This window comes from Trachypithecus francoisi, unplaced genomic scaffold (genome assembly GCF_009764315.1).
Source record: "Trachypithecus francoisi isolate TF-2019V2 unplaced genomic scaffold, Tfra_2.0 Lachesis_group2, whole genome shotgun sequence".
NCBI lineage: Eukaryota > Metazoa > Chordata > Mammalia > Primates > Cercopithecidae > Trachypithecus > Trachypithecus francoisi.
Window position 1 is genome coordinate 28,390,916 of NW_022681465.1, and position 27,166 is coordinate 28,418,081.

Sequence of the window (27,166 nt, forward strand, 5' to 3'; positions counted from 1 at the left end):
TACAGTTACTACAGGAGAGTATTATTCCCGACATTTTTGCTGACCAGCATTTTGCTGATTTTTAGTTAAGAAATGGGTTATTTTCTACCCAAATGCAAATTACTCCAAAATTAAATAGAGACACTGTTCAGATTAGCTATATCCCTGAGGGTTTTAGCCCTTTCCCTGGGCTGCCTCTGAATCCTTTCTCTAACCAGAGAGCCACTCTGAGAACCCATTGGCTCCAGCACGATGCCGTCTGGTCAGAGCCTGCTGCAGCACAGCTCAGGGAGATGCTGGACCCAGCCTTGCTGTCTGGCTTCCTCAGACTTAAAGCAGCTCAGAGCCAAATACGAGAGGCTCTGTGAGGATGGAAGACAGTTCCAAACCACACACAAAGCACAAGTAAAGGCTTGCACAGAAAAGCCTGCTTGTTGGTTCAGTTGGATGGAAATGTAAAGTAGCTATTCAGTTTTCAGATTTTGTATCATGCCATCCATCTCCAGATTTTAAGTTACCATCAAGATTCAAAGGAAGATTTGAGTAGCAAAGAAAAGAAATTAGTAGCAAGGGTATAGTCTGCAGAGCCAGAGTTCAGGTTCAGATCTGGGTTTTGCACTTACTAGTTGTGTCACCATGGGCAGTTACTAACCTCTCAGTGCTTGTTTCCTCATTTGCAAAATGAGGGTACTAGTACCTATCTTGTAGAATTATGAGCATGTAAATGAGTTAACATATGTAAAGCACTTAGAATAATGTCTATTATATATAAAATGATCTGTTACTGATTATTCTTATCATCAATATCATTATATTAACCTGTGCTGTGATAGTGGAATTTCCCAATGAGAAAAAAAAATTTATATTGCCTGCTATTCAATTTTGAGAGAAAATTAAAAAGAAAGGGAAAAAGTAAACTCAAATTAGAGAATGCTTTGCCTTTGTGCTTTTTCCTCAACTAAATTTAAAATTAAGATTTTTTTTATATAAAGATGTCAGTAATTACACTTTCTTTTTTTTTTTTTTTTTTTTTTTTTGAGACGGAGTCTTGCTCTGCCACCCAGGCTGGAGTGCAGTGGCCAGATCTCAGCTCACTGCAAGCTCCGCCTCCCGGGTTTTTTACGCCATTCTCCTGCCTCAGCCTCCCGAGTAGCTGGGACTACAGGCGCCCGCCACCTCGCCCAGCTAGTTTTTTGTATTTTTAAGTAGAGACAGGGTTTCTCCGTATTAGCCAGGATAGTCTCGATCTCCTGACCTCGTGATCCGCCCGTCTCGGCCTCCCAAAGTGCTGGGATTACAGGCTTGAGCCACCGCGCCCGGCCAGTAATTACACTTTCTACACACCTCTGCAATGGAAAACTAATGCCTCCGTAGGACACTCAGTATCTGGAATGAATTTATTAACCATCTACTCCAGCACAGGGATGCAGAAAGATTTGCAGTGGGAGAAAAGGGTGAGTTGAAGATAAGACTGTTCAAGTACTCAGGGAAACAGAAAGTAACAAGAAAAATAAAGGTGAAAAATAAGAATAGAAACTGGAAACAGAAAAACTGTGATTAGGGAATGGAGAAGAAGATACACCATCTCTTGGCAGTCTATGATCATCTGTGCCAGCAAAGCATTAAAGAACAAAATTAATTTGGCCCTGTCACTTTTCTCCCTACCTTAACCAAATCTGCTAACCACTAATAAAACCCATTAGAGTTCTCCTCTGTGTTTCTGCACACCCATGGCGTCAATGGAGGAGGCAGGGAACCTCCACATCTACTCAATAAACTCCTCGGTCAGGAATGGCGTCAGTGGGATCCCTACACTGGAGAGAGATGTGGTTTGTGAAGCCCTTGCACTGGTATTCTGTGATCCTGTGGTTCTGAGAAAGAACATTCTAGTTGCATGTTCTTTCACAGTCAGTTTTATTGAGGGCCACTTATATTTAATTTGGAGGCTATACTTTACCAAACTGATGCTTTTTTCCTCATTTCAGCTTTTGAAGAATTGCAGGAATAACAAAATGCATTGTATTTGTTGTAGGAAAACAGTGTTTCCCCCCACGACCCCCACCCCCCATCTCTCTTGGTAAGTTAGCAGAGAACAAATGAGAAAAGTTAAACATATTCGTTGCAGATGAAAGCAACATGTACTTGGATTGTCAAACAAGGGCTAAGCGAAACTGCAGTAAATACGTTTGGCTGCAACATTGGTGATTCCTGGGGAGGAGTTCTCCAGTCATTCAACAATGCAGCATTCCCCATGCAGTTGTAAAGTCAGGAAGTGCATTAAGAAGCCCCTGTTTGAGTAGCTTTTCTGATTGCTGGATGGATAAGCATGTTAGAGGGTTTTGAAGCTGACGCCACTTAATCTCCTAAACTTTAGTGCATTGTAAGAACCAAGAGAAGAAAACGCTGTGTGAGACGGCTTTGATGAATTGGGGTGAGCTTATATTCTTAAAGACTGTTCAAAGGCTTACTTGACCTTGGGAATTAGAGTTGACCCGAAATCACCTATCAACTTAACTCACATTTATTTGGTGATTTAGTTAAAAATACTTGTGTAATCAACGGAACTCTCCAATAAGAGCAGTATGTTCACTCTGTTTACCGCAATCATAAACAGAAGCTTTGGTCATAGAAATGTTTTTTGTGACTTCAGTGAATTCTAGATTCTCTATAGATCTGTATCTTGTAATTGTATTATATTTTCTTCATTTCTTATAAGGCAGTTTGGATGGAGAACAAAACTATAAAGGACCAAAAAAAATCATGAGAAAGCTGTAGGGCAAATGGAAATGCAGTGTTCAAGGTTAATGAAAAATGTTTGGGGTGACAAGGTTGATGAGAAGGGAGGAGGCACCATGGCCTGGCACTGGCGGAAAAAAACAGCCCTCACCAGAGGCAGCCTGGCTAGTTTGCGAGGCCTCGGTGGTAAAGTGTCGTGGTGGAAACCTCTGCAGTGTGTGTTAATACAGAAGTTTGGAGACGCAGGCCTGAATTATGAGCAGTGAATAACATCATAAACGTAGCAATTCTCAAATGCCAAACCCTTGTGAAAAGCAGTTGGATGGAGAAATGCTGGAGCTTTTAAAAGCTCCCTTTCACTTTCTATTTTTTTTTTAACTTCATGCAGAACTAATTTTATACACTGTTCATTTGATTTGAAAATGCCAGCGTCTGGGGTATCATTAAAGAGCGTTATTGAGGGAGCCACTCTTGGCAAAGCATTTTGCTTAAAATGCTTGGTTCTTATGTCCCTGCATAGTTATAGATGGGAAGGAGAAAGTGTGCCTCGGTTTACCTAACCCCACGCCTCTGCCATGGCCCGGAGCAGATGGCTACCCTTCTGCTGGGAGGTTTTTTTTCCTCCTTGGCCAGTAGAGGCGCCTGGAGGGCTGTGGGGGCCACATTACTTAAGGAACAGACATAAATAGATTGTGAAAGGTCCACCCTAATGTCCTATGACCAAAGCCTCTTGGAATTTCTTTGATTTCTAGTTGACATAAATTAGAATTACACAGGCGTGAAGAGCCCGCCCAGAAAAGATGAGAGCGGCTGCTGGAGAGGAGAGCCGCCTCTGTGTGAGCCTATTGATTATCCAGCTGCCTTCAGGCCAGGGGCCTCTGTGGAGGCCGACTACTATTGATCCACACCACGAAAATAATCGAATTAATTCATTTCTCATCAAACTGACATTGCCAAGACCTTTCTCCTTACCTGCCCCAATTCCTGAAGTTCTTAGTTGAGTGAAATAGTGATTTCTTTTAGTAAATGTTGCTATATTCTCCAGGACCTAAGAAATCCTGGTTTTCACATGGAGTTCTACATTTTTAAATGGGAGAGAGATTTTTCAAAATCGAAACAATAGGAAGCCAATACAGAAAGCAAGTAATAGAAACCAATCAGCTCTTTCGAACCAGGAGTCTGCTTTACCACCTGAAAATACTAGGGCCAAGTGTTGGGTGCCCAATTTAATGTAAAATTATTCAGGAAAAATTGACCACTGCATATTTCAGGAAGTAATTATGGTAAGAGAAAGCCTCAACAACTTAACTACTCCTGTGGAGAAAATGGAGTTTTTATCAGTTTGTTTAGGAATCATGAGCAGGAAAGCCCTATGGGGAAAATCATATAGGACTCTGTAACTAACATACAGAACTAACTGGAAAAATCAGTTTCAGAGAAAAATAATTTGAGGGCACGGTGTCCAGGACTGTTTTGGTAGCAGTTCAGCCATGAAGCAAAGCGTGTACCTGCAGGGACTCTCCTCTTCCCTGCCTTGTCTGCGCAGCTGTGTCCAGGGTGCCCATAGCCAAAATGTAAGATTTAAAATTGATGCCATATCAAAGAAAATAAAGTAAAAAACAAAATGAAAAGAAAACATTCTATTCGAATAAGGCAGGAGTGGTCTAACTGTATGAGACTGTGCAGTCCTCTGTTGTGGGTGACATAACCCTTATTCAGACAGCCCACATGACATGTGGCCCCAAAAGAAAGAGGGGATGAGAAATGGTGAGAGTGCAGCTGGGGCTCTAAAATCTGAACTTAAGTCCTTCACTTGAAGCATCAGCATCTTGTTCCTTTTGCTGATGAAACAGTTTCTCCAGGTGATTTTCACATAGGAGCACTTTAAAACGCATTTTACAACCCTCTCCTGATTATTCCTGGTAATTGAAACAGGGAAAAACACATCAGCTGAAATTCAGAGGTTACCTTTCAACCTCATTTTAGTTAAGTGTTCCCATCTCCTCCTCTTCCAACCCTGTTCACCTGAACTTCTAAGAAGTGGTAACTAAAAGTCCTTTCCAGTATTTAAATATGAAACCAATAAACACTGATGTGGAATTTTATAAAAGAGGTTGAGCACTAGTGTCAAACTGTTAGGTTTTCAAATTCTACCTCCATCATTTTACTCTCTCCGGGACCTTGGATGACTTAATCTCTAAAAGCCTCAAATTCACCAACTGAAAAATGGGGATGATAATGACATTTATCCCATAGGGTTGTTACAAAATTAAATGAAATATTGTGATAAAGACCTTAGCTCAAAGTCAGGCACACTATAAGCACTCAATAAATGTTAACTACTATTAGCATTATCATTATATTTATTCACATATACATACCTGCTCTGGAATCTTGTGTCTGGTATATTAATCACCTGTCCAACAGGTTCATAATATTCTAGCCATGAATATAAATTCACAAGCTTAGATCTTCATAGAAGAACTGGCCTCCTGAGACGCAGCAATTCTTGAAAATAATAGAATTGTTTCTAATCATTAGGACTCACTAAATTACAGCCAAACTTACAGAGAAAGAAGAAACCTGGAACCGGTAGGAGTCAGTCCTTTCTTGTGAGCAGAGAGTGAAGACCTGCCAAGTCAAATAGCCAGTCAATGTCCAGGCTGAGATTTGTTTGGTTTGTTTTTTCAGGAAAATCAACATCTGTGTAGAACCTTTTAAGGGAATGTGCTGCAAGTAGCTACTTATGTTTCGCTGGCCTCTGTTATGGGATTGATGGATAGTGAAATTGTTCATTTGCTTTTAAAAGGGGGAAGGAGAGAGCCTACTGTTCCCCAAATACTGTAGGGTGAATAGATTGCTGTGTTGGAGTTTGCCTGAAGGCACCCTGGAGCGTCATTGCTTTGCAGTAAATAATCTCCTTGGAGCTTTGATTTGGTTTCGGTAATTATATGAAAGAATTAGATTGTAGGATCATATTATTTTTCGAATTTAAAAATAGAATAGGTAGCAGCAATTCCTCAACAGAGCTCAGATGAGATCCCAGAACTCTTAATCACCTGACTTCACCAAGGAGCAACAAGACCAGCCTGCAGTGACCAGGTGACTGAGGGACTACTGCAGGTAGGGAAGCGATGGCTCAGCCCACATGCCAGGCCTGGCCATCCAGCAGCAGCAGGTCTTCAGGGCCTACTATGCTGTGCCTAGAGAAAATCCTGTTCTTATTTGCAAGCAATTTTTCAGAGAAAAACTAAGCCTCTCCTGCCTCCAATTTTTATCATATATTTTATTAATGGTTGATTTTTTTCAAGAAATATCTATTGAGTGACTTAGTATATTCAAGTCACTGTGATAGGTGATAGGTCAGAAAAAAACAGTGAACAAGATATACTCCCTATGCCATGGGGCCTGCAGCCTCTTGGGAGAGGACAAGCAAATGGGCAGCTGCAGTACTGTAAAATTGCTGATTATTTATTTTTAAGTGACACCCAAGGTTATGCTTCTTCTGAACAAAGAGCCTCACTTTGATCCTACATCAGCTTTCAGCCGTGGTCCTCTAGCCTCTTTTCTTGCCATTCTATTTAATTTCTGAAAAGGATTGTCTAGGAGGAGTTTTCCTTGCTTTCTCGCCACCTGTTATGAACTATTTCCATCCGCACCATGCCAGTGATGCTGCTCTTTTCAAGGTCAGCAGTGGCCTCTGTGTCACCAAATGCAGTGGCCGTTTTTCTGTTCTCACTTCCCCCATGTCTTGGCAGCAGCATCCATATGGTAACCACTCCGTCCTGCCAGAGAATGCTTGTCTCTTGTCTTCCACTTCACCAGACTGTGGCTTTGCTGCTATCTCTGCGTTCCCCACCGCCTCCCAGTGCTGCCATTCCCTCATCTGTAAAATGAAAATAATAGCATCTGTCTCACATCGAGAGAGTGGAGTGAATTAATCTGTGTGGTGTTCCTCCTATGAAGCAAGCAATAAACATTAGCTCTTACTTGTTGTAGTGGTTGATTTTTACCCTTCCTACCTTCATCTCTTTCCTTCTCCTTACTAGAATATAAGATCTGTGGGTTTCTCCTATGTTATATTACCAGGACCTACCACAGTGGCTGGTACACACTAGTTGCTAAACAAATATGTATTGCATGCTGGATGCATGGATAGATTGGACTGTGTTTCTCATCTGCATTCTTTTCAACCAGAGCAGCCCCGTTATTATTGCTTTATGTACTTGAAATCTACAGTTTTGGTTTGTGAAACTATTATACAGCTAAAAGTAAATTTGAAAATCATTAGATTCCACTGCCTCTTAATAATTTAATGGATTGTAAAAAGTACCTAGACAGAGGAAAATAAATAAACAAGTAAGAAACGTCCCCCCTTGGATTTCATATGAAATCCGTATAGCTGGGGAGTTGTGAGGGCAGCTGCAAGCCCCGGGGGATCAGGACATTCACATGAGCTCAGCATCTGCTGCATGGTTGAACTTGGCATCCTTCAGAGCCCAACCCTGCAATGCTCTGATTTATGTACAGTTCATCTTCTGAAAACCAAGAATACCACTTATTTTCAGGTTTTTGAATCTACAGATTTACCGGTCACATTAATGCAGAATAAATTTTTGCTAATCATGAATTTGTCTTAGGAAACAGGTCAAATTAGTAAATTCTACATAATGGAAATGGCAATTTTAGAAAGATTTTTTTTCATCAAGTGTGCACTTGCTGATTACCACTACCGTATCCTTTATGTAAGAAAGTAAAAACTGAAATCGAGAAAGCCATTATGCACAAAAGAAAACACACTTTTAGTTCAGAGAGCTTTCCCCCTCGATTATGTTTTTCAGCTTAACTTCATGAGTTTAATTTAGAAATACCTAGATGTGTTCCATAAGTACATTGCACTTACTACTCACTTAGTGACTACATTAATTATCTTATTGGGGCCTAGTTTTTCTTTTTGCAAATTGTTGATCATTTGCTGAACCATTTATAGCACTACAGATGACTCCCCCAAGCAACTTTCTCCATCCTGGTGTTCCACATACGTTATGTTCTGGTTCTCATCTGCACCACACGCACATATGCATAGATTTGAGCATGGCCAAGTCACTGGCCAGTGGTTTGTGGCCTTAGAGTGGCCAATGCATGGTTGTGTACCTGGAGCTTGCTTTCTCAGTGGAGGATAGCTTGGAAACATCTTTCTCAGTGGAGGATAGCTTGGTGATACAGGGAATGAAAATGTCACTAATTTTTCTCTCTGACAGTCTGGTTGTTGGACTTCCTGTCACACTAATCTCTAATTAGAGGCTTCAGGTTAGCAAGCCCCAATTCTCACTTAACACTGCAGGCGTTTCTGTGATCCCCGTCCTCCCAAGTTCTTTGCGGCTTTCTCACTGTGCTAATTCAAGTGAATAGAAGCAGCACTAGTGTTAACAGGCAACACACATTTCATGAAAAAGAGACAGCATGAAGCCAGGCCTGTTGTGATATTGACAGAGCATAGCCTTTCCAATCATTGCAGATTCCGAAATGGAATGACTGCATTTGACAAAGTTGAGTGAATTTATGAGCCGGCCTCTGTCAGGTTCATTGCATTCTCAGTATCTGTCTTATTGTATACTTTGGGATTTTTAGATGAATTTTTTTTTGCCACCCGAGAGTACTATTTCTTACCTCTGTATGAAAACACATCCTTAAAGACCCCAGGCTACCGGTATGAGGTTCACGCATGAAGCATCGTACATTATGGATGCTCTGTGGTCAGCTGACTCCCATATTTAGCAAGTTGCTTTTAGGCTCCAATGAGATAGTCAACTTTTCTTCTTAAAATTTCTTTTCTTAAAATTGTATTAACCCAGCATTTTGGGAGGCTAAGGCGGGTAGATCATGAGGTCAGGAGATTGAGACCATCCTGGTTAATACAGTGAAACCCCGTCCCTACTAAAAACACAAAAAAGCAGATGGATATGGTGACACGTGCCTGTAGTCCCAGCTACTCAGGAGGCTGAGGCAGGAGAATCACTTGAGATCGCGCCACTACACTCCAGCCTGGGTGACAGCGAGACTCCATCTCAAAAAAAAAAAAAAAAAAAATTGTAATAAATACCTAATCATGAATACCCTCTCCTTCCATATCATGGATTTTCCACTGAGGAAGCACTAGGTCCATGTGAGAACTGGGGATAGGAGAATTTTTTTTTCCTTCCCCTTAGCTTTTGGGAAGATCAGATGGAGGCCACCTTTGGCTTTGCCTAATTAGAGATCTAAGACTTGATGCTGTTTACCACATTCAAAGAATGCATATTTTTTTCAGACAGTGATGAATATTTGAAAAAAGAAGGGCTAATAAGCTATAGTAGCAACAGTTCCTTTTCCCCAGAACCTCTAGCTCAGAGGTGTCATATCGTGGGAAGTGGGCAGGTGCTTAGTTCAACCTTGCCTTCAGATCCCCAAGAACAGGAATCACCTGTGCATTCTAGGAGCTTTTTTTTCAGTCAGTGGCTTTAAACCAGTAGGTCTCCCCGATCTACATTTTGGAATCTCCTGGAAGCTTTACAACTACTGATGGCTGACTCCCTCTCCACCAAGACTCCGATATAACTGGTCTAGGATATGGCCTGGGCACTGGGATTTCTGAAAAATCTTCAGGTAATTCTAATGAGCAGTTGGGTCGACAACCACTTTATTCTTGTTTGTGTCTTTCTTGCCCTTGTAGACACAGTTTAATTCATCCCATGTCAGTAAACATTTATCATAAGTTTGCTATATATGAGTCACTGTAGGGTTTATGGCAGAAGGCCTTGGTTTGTCTGAGAAAGGAAGAGGGAAGGAAGGGAATGTTGAAGCTGATTACAGGAGAGAATAAAGGAGCCAAGTGCTAAGGTAGGAAGTTTAGCCTTGCCACTGAAGAGAAAGAGGTGAGAGATTGAAAAGAGGCACCAGTTTCCTAGTTCCCTGCTCTCACCATAGCAGACCTCAGCAGAATGTGGCATGTCACTTGAACAGGGATGTGCGAAGTCCTGCTGCAAAGGGAGAGAGATAGAATTATAAAAATCTACACAGGCCAGCAGAGAGCAGGCACATGTTGTCAGCTGTGCAGGATCCTGGAAAAATCAATATATCGTCTGCTCTTTTTCTCTTTTCTTGGTGTCCTATTTAAAATATTTTAAACTGCACTTAGATGACTCACCTCATTTACATGCAAATTTGGGGTGTTACTAAAATTCACATTACCCTGATTTCATCCTTTTTAATATGTGCCCATCTTAGAGCCTGTGGGCACCAGCTGAAAGCACATTAAGGTCTGTTTGAATATGCATTGTTCACGATGACTTTTGCTGGCACCTGGTGAATACCAGGTTCCACGGATATCCACTAGTTTGCCAGAGAGCCAAGAAACACGGAGAGAAGCAGGCTCCGAGGCGTATTGCCCCAGAGACAACAGTCTGCCTCTGGGCCGCCAGGAGTCAGCCTCTGGGGCTGTTAGCAGTGAGTGACATTACCCAGGGAGTCTGTGAAGAATGACAGACCAGTGTGAAGGCCCAAGCCCTGAATTAGGAGGTAGGAGCTGAGTGTGCTATTTGTGATGCCTTCACAGATACACTGTGGGCCCTTTACTTTTCCCACCTGCAAATAAAGGGGTCCACCTTCTTCGCCCCTCCCTTCCTCACAGCAGAGCTATTTGATACAAGAACTTACTGCAGGTATACACTTGAGTTTGTTGGATGGGGCGGGAGAAACATTGCATAGCTTACAAAGTAACGACTGATGAGTTGTTTTATTCTAGCTCATGAGCTGGTTTCCTTTCTTCTCTGAATAATATGTGCATATTTTTGTGGATATGGTACACAGGCTGACACCTTCTTGATCTTCAGAAGTCCAAATATCACTTCATTTGGAAAGCCCTTTCCAGCCCTCAAGGAGCAGGTCAGGTGCCTACTGCAGGCTTCCTTCTGCAGCAACCTGCACTTCCCTAGAAAGCACTTCCCGGGCTTTGCTGTTGCTGGTGTCATTTTCCTCCCCTGCTGGGTTATAAGCTACAAGAGGGCAGGGGCCATATCTGGCTTGCAGGCCATCCTACCCCTGTAACAAGGGAAGGTGTTTTTATGGATGAGAGACGGGAAAGGAAGCAGTGCCCATTTCTGGCGTAGTCACGGATGGCCTATCCAAAGGCCTGTTGTCAGTCCTGCAGCTTCTTCGCATTTCCATCATGCTTCAAAGTCTCAGGTAATCCACAGCTCCACAATAGACCGCTCTGCGGGCCAAGTGAGATCCATTATAATTTACATTTAGAGCAGCCATTTTGAAAACACTGTCAAGGACTTTGAAATGTATGTATATGCAAACTGCAATCTCTTTTATGTTCAATAAAAAAACGAATGTCAGTAAATATTTTACAGGGCAGGAAATCAGCTAGACCCCAGTCTGACACTTTCCATACCACACCATCTTACCTAAGGGGCCAGGCAATGTGGTACAGTGCAGAGAGCACTGTGTGTTAGGGTCCTGAATTCAAAATCTAACTGCCATTTACTAGCTCTGTGAAATAGGAATTCCATCTGATTAGGGGTATTCATGCTTAGATGTCTGAGAAATAATAGATGTTCACTGAATATTATTCCTTTCCTGTCTTCCCCGTCCTTGCCTGAACAGGGACATACTTTTATTTTGCTTTATTGGTTATTTGAGTAAAACATTAACAAATTGTTTTCAAGTATTTTGCCAAAATAAACCATGCTGAAGAGAAGCGTTTGATTGTCTCTTAACACACAAAAGCCTAATACTATGTGTTTAGCAGTGGGGGCATGGGGCGGTTTTGGTGGAAGAATTTCTCCTTATCTGAGATTGCCATTCATTGCACGCTTCTGAGGCATCAGATACTAAACACTATCATGACAGCAGAACCAACTGAAAAAAGAGCCCTTCACATTTTCACTTGCCTCCACGTAAGGGTAAAGGCATACCAACTCCCAATGCCCAAGAAATCAGAAGATAGAAATGGCATTGTTTTGAGTCAGGAGACCTGTCCACAATTTACTCTTTGCCATCAGATAACTATGACATTAAAAGGGAGCTTAGATGTCACAAAATTTCCAAATCATCTGCCTTCCTGGGCCTGCCATCTTGAGCAGGCTGCTGATGCTGTAAACGCCAGTGTCAAATCCTCTGAACTGTGTGGGGTTTTGCCAAGTTTTGGAAACTGACTCGTGTCCAGGATCAGTAGCATGCCTCTTAGTCTACACACCTGGTTTAAGAACGATCTCCAGTGTGGAGGGTTGACATCAGGTAATCCAAAGTGTAGCTTAGTTATTTTCTGAGTATGCCCTGACAGCCACATGACCCAGAAAAACTTGTTAAACCACCATCATGAGCTGCTTTGGTCTCCTGTGCAACATTATTGGAAACTCTAGGGAAGATGTATCTGGAAAGAGGTATCTGGTGATGTCAGATGGAAAAGACAATAGCTCAAAGAATCACCATGGGTATGAACTTCAGAGGATTAAAGGAGTTTGGGGCTGCCATAATACCAGGACTTTAGAGACTGCTGCCACTCTAACTGAACAGTCTGGGAACAAGATGAGCTTATCTCTACAATTTCTGGTGCAGTACTATTTAGTGCTTTTTAAATGTACTCAATAAGTATTCATGGAACAACTCCTATGTGAATTTAGCCAACACATATTTATTGAGTATATACTATGTGCTAGGGATTTGACAGTGAACAAAACCAGCAAGAACATCTGTCTCATAGAGCCTGTATTCTAATGGGCAAGAATATACCAGACAGTGCTTGTAGGACTAAAAACAAAGAGATGACTGAAATTCTCCTTGTTGTCAAGAACTTTAAGTGGTTTTGTCTTAATTGTGATTTTAATATAATCAGATGTCAAATATTTTCCCCCATCATAAATATGTCTTCTTTTAAAACCTGAGTTAAAAAGGAAGTAACAATCACTTAATGTAAATGGCTTCTTCTGCAAATTTTATCAGAAATTACATTTATTGAACAGTATGTGTCATTGAGGAGATAAGTCAGGCCTGGGTTTACACTTATCTGGAACTTTCTGGGGAAATTAATAAAGAGACTGTAATGGCCTAGATAAATTGGTTACACTGACTCTCTGTTACTCTGAAGTTTCTGCCTCACCCTTCCGTAAGAGCAGCAGCCCTATCATGAAACTGTGGTGTGATTTACCTTCATTAGCATAGCAATTTGCCTCACATTTTCACAAAGTGCTAATAGATGTTAACTCAAAATAGATTAAAATACCAGACAAATTGCTACTACCTTAAAAAGAGTTATAACAATTTTGAAAATGTAAATTATGGTTATGCAGCATTTGGAGAGAAGTATAAAATCCAGTCTTTCTTATATTTAAAAAAAGCTTGTGGCACATGGTTTTTTTCCCCTTTAATCACAGTAATTTCTTCAAATGACAGTGCAGCATATTTTTTTAGGAAGATACATTGCATTTTTTAAATCTCATGTGTCATATAGGAGTTGCCATTGATAGTTTTCAGCAAGAGGAAAAGAAATTGAATACAGAAAACCAGGGATCATGGAGAAATTTTAAAAAAAAAACTTCATCTTTAATGTTCCCTTTTTGTATTACATATATTTTATGAGTTGGAACAGAGAGAGGTTCTTTTCATTCTAGCAAGTGGAGTTGTGCATGACAAAATGTCTGCAGAAATGTGCATGTAGACATAACGATGTAAAAGGATTTGGGCTCTGCTGGTGTCTTACCTGAATCCTCTATGGCACCAAAGCACTTATGGAGTCCATACAAAGAAAAGGTGAGCATAATTTGTGCTTCTGAGGAGTAAATGAGCATAACTGTAGTATAATATTTGTCACACTATTGCCAGGAGAAATTGTAAGTAATAGATAGAACCCTCCCTAAGTAGGAGCCCGTGTATTTCCCCTGAATAACTTCTACCCAGCAGGGCTCTAAAATGAAATATTTGCATTTTCCCCACTGCTTTGTTTCCTAAAATTTACAGAGTACAGTTAGCAAAAGGATTGCTTAGAAGATACATTATATCCACAGAGGATTACTGGTGCCATTTTTCATACAGTTACACAAAGTCAAATTATTGTCAGTTCTTACCCCAAACCTATGAAAGCCAGAGAACAAACACATCGTCATCTATATTCTCAACTACAGATGTATTTTACTTTGTGCAGCCGAAATAGGTAAATTGCATTTTGGGAAATCAAAGGATATATAAAATATGCTGGGGAAGCTGGCAAAATAAATTAACCCTACCATGAAATTATTTACTAAAGTGAACAATTAGTCTCTAATTTGTATACTTCATAAATCCTTATCTTCATGTATCAAGTTTGCTTAAGGTGAATTATGTGCCTTTTCCTGGAAAACAGTTATCACATAGAGATATTTTCTATTTTTAAATTAATTGGCCCTCCAAAACAAATTGCCTGTCAACCCTAGGTACAAAACTCTGTACAAACCTGTGTATAAATTGGAAAAGATGTACCACAGAAAAGAGTTCATATCGTTAACAGTGGGTTTGAATGTTTTCTCTGCTCCATTCTTTTCTCATTTATTTTTAGTTAGTACTTCCTTGAATGCCAAATGGCTTGGACTACATTTACTTCTTTGCAATGTGACGCAGATTTTCCAAGGTTCCTCTCTGACCAAATGACTTCATCTCTTAGTGAAAACTACATCCTTTTGTTTGTCTATGGCAGGAGAGAGGCAACTCATCTAACTGCAGCATGGGGAACATCCGTTTAAAAAAAGGAAGAATTTCCTGACAGTGATATATTAGTCTGTTTGTGTTACCATAAAGGAATAGCTGAAACTGGGTAATTTATAAAGAAAGGGGATTTAATTGGCTCATGGTTCTGAGGTGTACAGGAGTGCGATGCTGGCATCTGCTTCTGGTGAGGCTCTCAGGAAACACAGTCATGGTGGAAGGCGAGGGGAGCAAGCATGTCACATATGTCACATGGCGAGGCTGGGAGCAAGAGAGAGAGTTGGGGGAGGTGCCACACGCACTTTTAAACAACCAGATCTCGAGAGAACTAGTTCCCCACTATCTTGAAGACAGCACCAAGCCATGATGGGCAGACCCCCATTAACCAAACACCTCCCACCGGGCCTTTCCTCCAACACTGGGGATCACATTTCAACATGAGATGGGAAGGGGACAAATATCCAAACCATGCCAAAGTAGTTACTTAAAACCTAGACTATGTTATTAAGGAGCGTTCTGGAATCTGCTCAATAAAACATTAAGATAAAATAAATTTTTCTTGTACATGGAGAACATTCTAAAAGTTATTCTTTGCTTGGTGATTAATTTATTTTTAACATTACAACTAGTGTTAACAAAGTTTATCTTATGAGATAACTTAGAGGTGGAACAATATTGATTAACGCTATAGAGAACTGGTGGCCCTAAGAGATCATGAATTAACTCTTTCATTCAGTGACCATTTACTGAGTGCCTCCTCCAATAGTGAGAGCTCCTGTATGGTGGGCTTTTTATATGAGTCACAGCGCTAGGCATATTATTACATTTAATCCCTATAACAGTCCTATGATAAATACTTTTATCCTCTCTTTACAGTTGAGAAAAACCAAATCTTAAAGAAGTAACATGAGACACTGTGGGGATTCCTCAAGGATCTAGAGCCAGAAATACCATTTGACCCAGCAATCCCATTACTGGGTATAAACCCAAAGGATTATAAATCATTCTACTATAAAAAACACATACACACGTATGTTTATTGCAGCATTATTCACAATAGCATAGACTTGGAACCAACCCAAATGCCCATCAGTGATAGACTGGATAAAGAAAATGTGGCACATATATACCATGAAATACTATACAGCTATAAAAAAGACTGAGTTCATGTCCTTTGCAGGGACATGGTTGAAGCTGGAAACCATCATTCTCAGCAAACTAACACAGGAACAGAAAACCAAACACCATATGTTTTCACTCGTAAGTGGGAGTTGAACAATGAAAACACATGGACACAGGGAGGGGAACATCACACACTGGGGCCTGTCAGGAGGTGAGGGGCTAGGGGAGAGAGAGCATTAGGAGAAATACCTAAGGTAGATGATGGGTTGATGGGTGCAGCAAACCACCATGGCACGTATATACCTATGTAACAAACCTGCACGTTCTGCATATGTATCCCAGAACTTAAAGTATAATTCTTAAAGTAAAATTCTTAAAGTTTTTAAAAAACTAAAATTAGATTCCTTAATCACATCTTATCAAAATAAAACCTGGTAGATTAAAAAAGAAAAGAAGTAACATGAAAGCAGGATTCAAACCTGTTTCTGGTGGCTTCCAAAGTCCATGATACGAACAATAGTTGTCATAGTTCTTCTCTATTTTGAACTGCCCAGTAGATTTAAAGATAAAAGGCCAGTCTTTAATCTCCAGAGACTTTTATTCAAGTGGAAGAGATAAGCAAGTGAACAGATAATTGTAATACAGTGTGAGAATGCTCAAAGAGAGGACAGACCTTGCAGGGTGCCTGCCATGGTGCACCGGGACAGGGTGCCTAACTCAACCTTCTGGGTTGGGTTGCTTAGGGAGGGCTTCCCTGAAGGAGAAGATTCTTGAGCTGAATATGAGTTCCTCAAGAAATTGTTGGCCTTCTTGCTTAGTATGTTAGTGTCAGTGTCTGGCTTTGCCTTATTCTTGGATTTCTATTTTTTATTTGTAGTTTGTATTTGTTTTAGCATTCACTCACTCATAACTATTCCTGGCTCATCATAGTTCTTATAGATCTTAGATTGGAGCAAGAGAAATAGACATTAAAGTAAGCAATCATAAATTCACTTAGTACAATAATAAGTACTATGAGGGAAAAGTAGGCAGTATTGAAAGAGTGAATGATCTGGAATACTTACGTAACTTAGTGAGGGGAGCGGAGATAAGGCAGTGATCCAAATTTGCTGGGAAAATGACATGGAAGCTAAGAACTCAAAGATGAGTAGGAAGTAGGCATGAGAAAGGGGTCATAATGGATAAATGGGGCAAAAAGTATTCCAGGGATGTGTAAAGATCCCAAGACCAGAAGGAACTTGAACAACTTAATAAACTGAAACTAGGCCAAGTGGCTGGATAGTATCAAACATATGCTAGAGGAATAGGCAAGGCCAGATGATAGATGACTCCTAAATGTACTGTTACAAGCTGTCTGAACTCTAGACTTAGAGCACACATTTAAATTATATTAAATTAATCAGTTCATATTTCAACTCCAATATGTGTATCAGTTTTCCTTTTTTTATTCAAAATTAGTTTATTAGCTTTTGAAAATAAAATGTTATAAATCTTAGCTTTATCACAAAAAGAATTATTTATATGGCTTGGTTAAATTTGACTTAAACACAAGCAGGTCTTAAATAGAGAAATGCTCCGGCAAAGATTTAGTATCATCAACACAATGTTGAAATATCAACTGTGTCAATAATGTAAAAAGATTAACAGATAACATAGCTTTCTAGATCACTTAGAAAACATCATGCTATTTCAGAAAAGTGCAGATAACTGAATTTCATGATCATCATACTTCTAAGCAGGCTTTCAAAGCAAACAGCAAGGGTTTGATGTTGTTTTAGGTTTTTCCTAGTGATCCTGATCTTTTCCAATAACGGACATCAAGAGGTATGCTCAAAAATGTGTATCACAAGTACCTTCTTTCAGACTAGCTTACTCGGTATAAATGAAATATTGATGTATTTGAAAATGCTCAAGTGTTCAATAAAGATTTTAAATAAAGCTACCTAAAAGTTGTGGTTCTTAGGTTAATCATTTATTTATCTAAAGGATGAAGAAAACTGTCTAATTTTGTGATATGAACTGCAATCAGCTTAAAAATAATTGACAAATTAATCCCTTCACAGCACAGCAATTGTAAAGGTGTTAGTTTTAATTAGGCCTGTCTGATTGCCTTGTCTAATCAAGAATCAAGGTGGTATCTTTGATGGTTAAGGTCTATTGGGGCCATCTCTGACCTGCCAGCCATGTATGTTTTAATTATTGATTCCTCACATTTCAGCCCTTTTCACAAAGGAACTTGAAGTTTGCCGTAACTTAACATTTAAAGGGAAGAAAAATAAACATCTTCCCCAACACTTCTGTCTGGAATCCTGTGTATCCTCTCCGGCATTCCACAATTTTTGTCCTAAGAAGGCTGTCGGGTTGATGATGAAGTCAAGTGCACATTAGCTATCTTACTGCTTCTTCACCTCCCAAGCACTGCATTTTCAATGGACATGGTTAAGATCTTGACAAATCACGGTCATCTATGCTTCTAGAAAACACTTTTGATTTCTTGATATTATGTCTTTTAAAAATCCCTAAGGGCAGGTGCGTTACTGGGAGATCAGAAAGGTCAGATGAAAGGGGACACATATCTTCTCACAAAACCCTTCCTCACATCGCTAGGAGGAACAAAGCGAGGGCTCCTTGTGCCACCGTGAGTCAGCCGCAGCACATCAGTGAGCATGGGCAGCGGCATGGTGTTGGTGGTCTCTGTGCGTGATGATGGCTCTTCTTTGTTTGCAGGTCAACGAAGTGACGGTGGAACAGCTGGTGCAGCAGTACCCCCACATCACCTTCAGCACCGTCCTGCAGGACTGCAAGAGGACCTTGGAGAGAGCCTATCAGATGGGCTGGACCCCCAACATGTCTGCCGCCTCCTCCTAACGCTCCTGCCCCGCCTAGTCCACTGGGATCATTCAGCAGAGCAGAGGAGAATTGTACATTTGGGGGGCTGATCTCTCCGAAGAGTTTTAACTGTCACCTGTCTGTATGTGTTCAAGTATGTGTATTTGTGTCTTGTTTGCATACTGCATACCAAAAGTGCAGTTGTCATTTGTTCCCAAGTGAGCTGGCTTTTTTTCTTAGAAATTAAAGATTATGAAAGCTACAAACTTTTTAGTTTTTAACTTCAAAGGCTTCTTTCTCTTTAAAAAAAAAAAAAACACAAAACAAAACTTTTTTTTTAACGTAGAGTCAAAAAATTGGATGTATTATTTTGAGCTTCTAATTGCTGCCACTTGGAGATGTCCAAATAAGAAGGCCTTCTTTTTACATGGGATGAATTATGCACTTCTGCTGATGACGACTACAATAGAAGTGATGTTACACGTACAGGCACTTACACTCTCACATACTCACACATGTGTGCACATCTACACCAGGGCTCTGATCTACTCCAGATCATTTCCTGACAGAGAAGCCTTCTTCCAGGCCACTGAGGTAGCATGTTATCCACTGTGGCACTGCCACTCCATGTATCCTCAGGTGGCCAACTTGCTATCTGGTAGGTGACTTGGGGACTAGAAAGAATAAAGCCTTTTCTAAATTTGCTATTTAGAGGCAACAATCTGAACTCCCCTGGCCAGCTCACAAAAATTAATTATACATTATTCTACAAATGCATTCTGTTGAGCACTAAATATTTTAGTTGGTTTTACGTTAACATTGTGTTAGCTTTTATTTCCTGGATAGTAACTGGTCAGGATATATTTTAATGATATTTGAAACTAATCTTAGCATTGAAGCCACCAGTGTAATTAATGGTGTGCAATTATTTTTAAAAGTACAGATCATTTCATTATTTTCTTAATTTTGGTAATTATTAAAGTGTATTTCTGAGATACGAGAGGGTAGTCACATTAATCGAAGATTCATGAGTGAGATATAAGTAGACAATCTTTCTACCGTTGTTGCTTTTTTTGCTTTGCTTTGGGTTTTTGAACAGGTGTTTTGGATATGTGCATGTTGTCATTTTGGACTAGTTCTCATGCTACTGCAAAGATCTATTGCTAGCTAATATATGAGTTAAGAAGGAAAATTAGAAAATCTGTTCATTGAAATTCTGTTTACACTTGTCAGAAATAAGCATTTCTTTGTTTAATTAAAGATTGCCAGCTTCAGTTAAGACAAGACCTATCAGTAAATGAATATATGTTTTGATTTAACACATCTTTACAATTAATTCATAATAGGGACTCAGGCTCAAATAACTGTTCCTGTGTCTAGATTTATAATGAGGACATCAGGGAGCCTTTTTAAGCTAAAGAGTGATTATCTTTCACAGTAGAACTAGAAACAAAAACCTAACTTGTGAATTTGCTATTTATTTTTCCCTGAGTGAATATAACTATTATTTTTGGTCTTTAACAGATATACTGAGGTTTGAGTTTCACTTTCTTTAAGTCTCATATTGCTAACATGACATTAGCTGTAAGAAGCAAAAGACAGCTTTACATTTGAATGCCATTTACTGATTTCTAATGATTCTCTTTTTTTGTAAACAACTGTTTCCTTTGATTATGTCAACATGTTTTCTGATGTGGCATTTTTGTTTTAATCCCAATCAGTTAGGAAATCTAGTCAGTAAGCACCAGGAGTATTCTTCCCGTCACTAAATGAGTTTCTAATTTAATTTGAAGGGAATAAAATTTGTGTAAGAAAAAAGCTGTTTAACATTAATAAACTGTATTTCTTCTTACACATTGAACTACATCATTTTCATATCCACTTCCCCACCACTGAAATAGCTTATTTCACAATATTTTAACTGATTTTTAATCCAAAACTAATTTATAAGACAGTATGTATAGTAATAGTAGCTTGAGGGAATATGCAGAAGTTTAATTTTTATATATGTCATACTATATTTTAAATAGTTAAAAAAGACAAAAGAAGGGAGAGCCATCTATGATATAGATGGTACCATTTCAGTTCAAAGTTGTAATAACCTTTGGAGTGTTACAGTTTGGTTGTCAAATGGTTTCAGAGTGTATAATTGATTTTTTAAACGTTGCATTGTTTGCATATAAAGTACAGCACTATAACATGCTTTAGCTTGCGGGATGGGGTGGGGTGGGGATTTGCACTTATTCTCTAAAATGTTGACTAATCCAGAAAGCCTGATGCAATATAATCTGGAAAACTGCTTTGGTACATTTGTAGAACTCCATAGAAATACCATATCCAGCCTCAAAGCATTAATCTCAAAAAAAAAAAAAAAAAAAAAAAACCAGCCAGAAAAAGGCATCACCTTGAGTGATCCTGTGATGGTTATTGAATGTGTTCTCATTAGATGCTTTGAAATGAGGCTTAAAATAATTTTTCTGGGCAATATAGAGTTTCTTTTTTTTTTTGCTTAGAATGTCATAAATACATGTGAATACGTTTAATGCAGGGCTTTTTATTCTCTCCAAAATGTCAACAGTATTTTCAGAATAAAGACTATGAAATATATTGCTGTAGTGGAAAATTCTGGTCCTTTGTCTTTAATGTCTTTTTGAGTGGATAAAGAAAATTCACCCGGTTTGTAGTTTCTATATTTCCGTGAATCTTTGACCTTGCAATGGGTTGCAATAAAAGAGAAACAAAACACTGTGTCTTTTGTTTTATTTTAGAGACAATAAATGACTGCCCTGATGCTGGTTGGGTATGATGCATGCAGTGGTCTGTGCTTTTGTGTGTTTCACTACAGACTTATGTAGGTTTGACTAACCCAGAATAATAAACGAGACTGAGTTTAGGAGGTTCTAATTGGGCGACTGAGTATAGAGATAAGATTAAAACCTCAAGCATTTAAGTAAGTGTGTATTAGTCTGTTCTCACACTGCTATAAGGACATACCTGAGTAATTTATAAAGGAAAGAGGTTTAATTGACTCACAGAAAACTTAAAATCGTGGCAGAAGGGGAAGCAAACAAGTCCTTTTTCACAAGGTGGCAGGAGAGCAAAGAATGAGAACCAAGCAAAGGGAGAAGCCCCGTATAAAACCATCAGATCTCATGAGAACTTGCTCAATACACAAGAATGGCACGGGGGAAACCACGCCCACGATTCTATTGCCTCCCACTGGTCCCTCCCACGACAGCTGGGGCTTATGGGAACTACAGTTCAAGATGAGATTTGGATGCGGACACAGCCAAACCATATCAAGTGAGTTGTTTAAAATCGCATTTCCTAAACAGTCATCATTTATATAGCCATGTGTTCTATTTTTCCAAAGTAAATAAATACCTAAGACATTTATTGAGTGACAAATATAGGCACTGGAAATTTAAAGATAAATGAAACACCCACCCTCAAGTTACTCACAGCCTAACAAGGGGACATTCTGGGTCAGTAGCAATAACAGTGGAGAACCATAGATATAATGACTGGAATAATTATGGGGAGCACATCTAGGGCCATGCAGCAGCTTTGGGAAGGGAGAGCTTCACAGAGGAGGAGCTTTTCATGAAGGCTAGAGAAATAGCGGGAATTTACCAGCCTTGCTTGGGGGAAGGAATGGAAGACAACCTGGAAAATGGAAAAGTATGTGCGAAGGCATGAGGAAATGAGATAGCACAGAAAGAGCAGGGCCCTTGAGGTGACTGAGTTTAATAGGAAGGTATGTTATATAGAGGCAGCAGGTGGAGAAGGTTCCGGGAAGAAAACAAGGGCAAATCATAAACGTTTTTTGGCCTACTAAAGAGATTGGACTTGTAGGGAAAATCAGATCTGCTAGAAAAGCCTTGCCCTAAGTTATTCCAACAAGAGGGGTTCTCCCTAGAAATTTAAAATGCAGGACTTCCACTTATAATAATATAGTGGAAAGGAGATCCTGAAAGATTTTCTGCTGTGTAACATCTAAAAATGTTCATTAACATATTTTTTAAAAACCTTCTTGGCCGGGCGCGGTGGCTCATGCCTGTAATCCCAGCACTTTGGGAGGCCGAGGCGGGCGGATCACGAGGTCAGGAGATCGAGACCATCCTGGCTAACAAGGTGAAACCCCGTCTCTACTAAAAAATACAAAAAACTAGCCAGGCGAGGTGGCAGGCACCTGTAGTCCCAGCTACTCAGGAGGCTGAGGCAGGAGAATGGCATGAACCCGGGAGGCGGAGTTTGCAGTGAGCTGAGATCCGGCCACTGCACTCCAGTCTGGGCGACAGAGCGAGACTCCATTTCAAAAACAAAAACAAAAACAAACAAAAACTTCTTAAGTGACCAACATACCTGCGAGAAAGTAAAAGAAAGCTCCCTGTGGACTGGGACAAAGTGCGAACAGCAGTCTAGAACAGGGATCAGCAAAGGAGTGGCCCCTGGGTCAATCATGGCCAGACACATATCTTTGTAATCAGGTTTTCTTGGGACGCAATCATATCCATTTGTTGTTGCCTTCTCTGTGGCTGATTTCATGCTACAGCAGTACAGTTGAGTGGTTGCCACAAAGGCCATGTGATCCACAAAGTCAGAAAGATTTACTCTGGTATTTCACAGAGAAAATTCGCCAACCGGCCGGGCGCGGGGCTCACGCCTGTAATCCCAGCGCTTTGGGAGGCCGAGGTGGGCGGATCACGAGGTCAGGAGATCCAGACCATCCTGGCTAACACGGTGAAACCCCATCTCTACTAAAAATACAAAAAATTAGCCGGGCGTGGTGGCGGGCGCCTGGAGTCCCAGCTACTCGGGAGGCTGAGGCAGGAGAATGGCGGGAACCCGGGAGGCGGAGCTTGCAGTGAGCCGAGATGGCGCCACTGCACTCCCGCCTGGGAGACAGAGCGAGAGACTCCATCTCAAAAAAAAAAAAAAAAAAGAAAGAAAGAAAGAAAAAGGAAAAAAGAAAATTTGCCAACCAACTTAGTCCAGAGAGGTGGTTCTCAAGTTCAGCCCCCAGATCAATCACATTAGCATCGCCTGGGAACTTAGACATACAAATTATTGGGCCCTACGTGAGACCTACTAAATCAGAAACTCAGAGAGTAAGGTCCCAAAATCTGTGTGCAAATCCTCCAGGTGACTCTGATGCATGAGCTAAACTTTTATCTCTATAGAGACAAGCCTGGAGACAATCAGAATATGGGATTATATTGATCATGATAGCCTAGAGAACTTGTGGAAACATTAGGGCCAGTGAATAATTGAGAGTCATATCAGAGTCTACCTCACAGAAAGCCTGGATCCCTGAAAGGCTCTACCCTTTTAAAAACAGTGAACTACAATAAATCAAAAAATTAAGAGGCAGATAGTGAGGAAAGTAACCATTCTCAGCCTGGGCTATTCATGGATTTTTTTAAGGGCTCCCTGCAAATTAACAGCTACTGGCTAACAACATCCAAATGGGTTTAAGCCAAGTGTGGTGGCCCATGCCTGTAATCCCAGCACTTTGGGAAGCTGAGGCAGGAGGATTGCTTGAGCCCAGGAGTTCGAGAACAGCCTGACCAACATGGCAAGACTCCATCTCTATAAAAACTCAAAAAAAACTGTAAAAAAAAAAATTAACCGGGCATAGTGGTACATGCCTGTAATCCCAGCTACTCGAGAGGCTGAAGTGGGAGGATCACTTGCGCCTGGGAAGGCGAAGCTCCAGTAAGCCATAATTACACCACTGCACTCCAATGTGGGGGACAGAGCAAGACCCTGTCTCAAACACACACACACATACACACACACACACAGATGGAGTTAGTAACTGAATCTACACTGTTTACTTAGTTTATGTTGCTGATCATTGTATTTTTAAGAGGATTCATATCAGTAGTTCTCAGTGTCTGACAAAAGCAGACAAAAACCATCCCTGGAGAAAGGTACCCTCAACCCAGGCCTCAAAAGAAACCCCAGAGATAGCATGCCAGCAAATATAAACCCACAATCTAAAATCACAGAGAAAAAAAAAAGGACGTAACGCAGGATTAGCAGGGCAACTCAGTAGAAATAACAAATAGATCCACATCCTCAAAGACTTCAATATTACATTTTCAGATACATACTACAAAATAAATGTATTGTATTAAAAAGATGTTTAACATGTATAAGAAAAATGAAACTACCAAAATGAACAGATACTTAAAGAAAAAACTAAATAAATAGTATAAAAATCTTAAAAGGCCAGACACAGTGGTTCACACATGTAATCTCAACACTTTGAGAGGCCGAGGTGGGAGGACCACTTGAGGCCAGAAGTTTAAGACCAGCCTGGGCAGCATAGTGAGACCTGTCTCTAAAAATTTTTAAAGTCGCTGGGCGTGGTACCTCCTGTCCTAGCTATTTAGGAGGCTGAAGCAAGAGGATTGCTTGGATCCGGGAATTCATGGCTACACTGAGCTATGATCACACCATTGCACTCCAGCCTGGGCAGTAGAGCAAGACCTTGTAACAAAAAAAGAAAAAAGAATGTTTACTACTATTATAACTTCTATTTAACATGGTAATCAGAAAGCTAAGCCAGCACAGAAATATCAAGATAAAAGGGTAGGAGCTATAACGGAAAGGACAAACTGAATTATATACAGCTGACAAGAATATAGACATAACAGACATAGACAAGCAAAACCCCAAAAGAATCTAGAATATAGAATTAAGAGGATTTAAAAGTTAGTTGATGTAATGTTCAAATATAATACTTATTTACATTTCTATATACCAATCATGAAGTAGAAAAATGTAATTTCAAAAAATACTTTTTACAAAAGCAACAAATACACAAAGTAGCATTCCTTTTATGAGTCAATTACAAAACTATATTAAAGACAGAAAAAAATGTAGACAGCAAACATCTTCACGGAAAGGAAGTCTTAATTTTCTGCGGATGTCATGTTGAGAGACAAGTCTCCATAGGCATCTTGCATTTCTGCACATCTTTCAAGCAGAGGTTGCTTACTTACATGTTGCCTTTGCTCTGAATTATCTTTTCAAAGATGTTCTTATGGTGAATGGCCTTCAAAGACAGGGATAGTGCCTCCCTCTAGAGCAGAGGGTAAACATACCTGCTGTTACATATAAAATGCTTGTTTCCTATGCTCAGTGTTCCCCTCCTGTACCACAACCCAGTACAGACACAGGGGTCACCCACCCTCTTCACATTTCCTGTGGGAATTGCAGCTTCAGAACCTTCAGAATCAGCATTTCAGGAAAATGCTGATACTCTGGCTACTGCCATTGCTGTGGGTAATAAAGTCCTTTGTCTCTGATTCAAGAGTCTCGCGTCTTCTGCCAACATCCCTGAAACTAACGGACTGACGTGAATTTGCAAGTAGAGTAAAATCTCAAACCTTTCACAGTTCTTAACCTGATAATTCTCCACTAATTAATCTATTAATATCATGCAATTCCAAACAAAATCCTATTAAGGTTTTTTAAAATCAAACTCAACAAGCTTTTTCTTAAATTGGTATAGAAGAACAAACCCAAACTCATTTGTATTTAGATAAATGCAAATTAAAAGATACAAAGTTTATGCCCAAAAAACTGGCAAAAAGTGAGTCTTGCATGATTAAGTTTTGGCAAAGATGTAGAACAATGAGAACCTTACACATTGCTGTGGAAATTGGAAAAGAGTTTGGCATTATCTTAAAAAGGGAAACATGCGCATACAGCAATTCCCTTCATAGGTGTATACCCCAGAGAAACATTAACACATGTGAACCAAGAGACATGGACCAAAATATGCATAGCAGCATTGTTTATCATAGTAAAACCAGGAACTTTTACATATTTAATTCAATTAAGCAAAGTAGTAAAAATGAATGAATTACAACAACATATCTCAATATGTGTGAATCTCAGAAACAGTTGAATAAAGAGGGCGAGTCCTAGAAGAATGCGGAAAGCTGTACATCATTGCACAAAGTTCAAAACCAACACAATTAAATAATGTGCTATTTAGGGATGCAAGTGAATTTAGAAAAAAGGAAAAAGAAAGAACAATTGCAAAATTTCAGAGTACTTGTTATCTATGGGAGGACAGGGAGTGGGCTGGGATTCTAGGAGCACAAAAATGCCTTCGACCAAATTCGTAGGTTCTATTTCGTAAATTGAACGGTGGCTTTACCAGTATTTGTTTTATGAATCTAAAACATATTTTAAGTTAAACATACGTAACATTACATTATACAAAACATGTTTAAAATATGTAACAAATTATTTTGCATCCATTATTAAAATTTTAAATTAAAAATGTTTTATATCTTATTTAAATTGATTGACCATCAAGAGTTGATAAACCAAGACACAAGTTTGCCCACCTATTTGGTTATGGAGGTTATCTCTGCATGAGGCAGAGCTTACAGAATTCCATATTTAAGCAGGTGGCAGAGATGGGAGAACCCAGTAGCCTCACCCTTCTTCTCCTGTGCTGGGAGCATAGCACTGTGTAAGTTCCTGGTTTTTAGCTGACCCTCATTGCAATTCTAAGTGGACCAGCTGTTCATGTTGTGCCGAGACAGCTGTGAGAATTCGTGTGGCATATCTGTCATGTTATTGCCATAGAAATCAAAGGACCACTATGCAGGTTTTGTAAAACAGTGAGGGGCCCTTTCATTATCACTTCACTTTAATTATGCCAATAACTCTGGTATCAAAACGTCTTCGAAGAATACAGAGACTCATCTGATAATGTGATAATCTAGAGTTGAAATGGAAATTTAGTTAA

General features: G+C 39.8%; 1 protein-coding gene across 2 annotated transcripts in view; it reads left to right on the top strand.

The window, feature by feature from the left end:
- The window catches only part of FBXL17 (F-box and leucine rich repeat protein 17), a 550,690-nt gene extending 529,920 nt beyond the window's left edge, over positions 1–20,770 (top strand). For both annotated transcript variants that reach the window (XM_033178969.1, XM_033178970.1), the window contains one exon: positions 18,286–20,770. In XM_033178969.1, the coding sequence (XP_033034860.1) occupies positions 18,286–18,426 (141 nt within the window). In that variant the 3' untranslated portion in view covers positions 18,427–20,770. The remainder of the gene's footprint in view (positions 1–18,285) is intronic.
- The last annotated feature ends 6,396 nt before the right edge of the window (positions 20,771–27,166 follow it).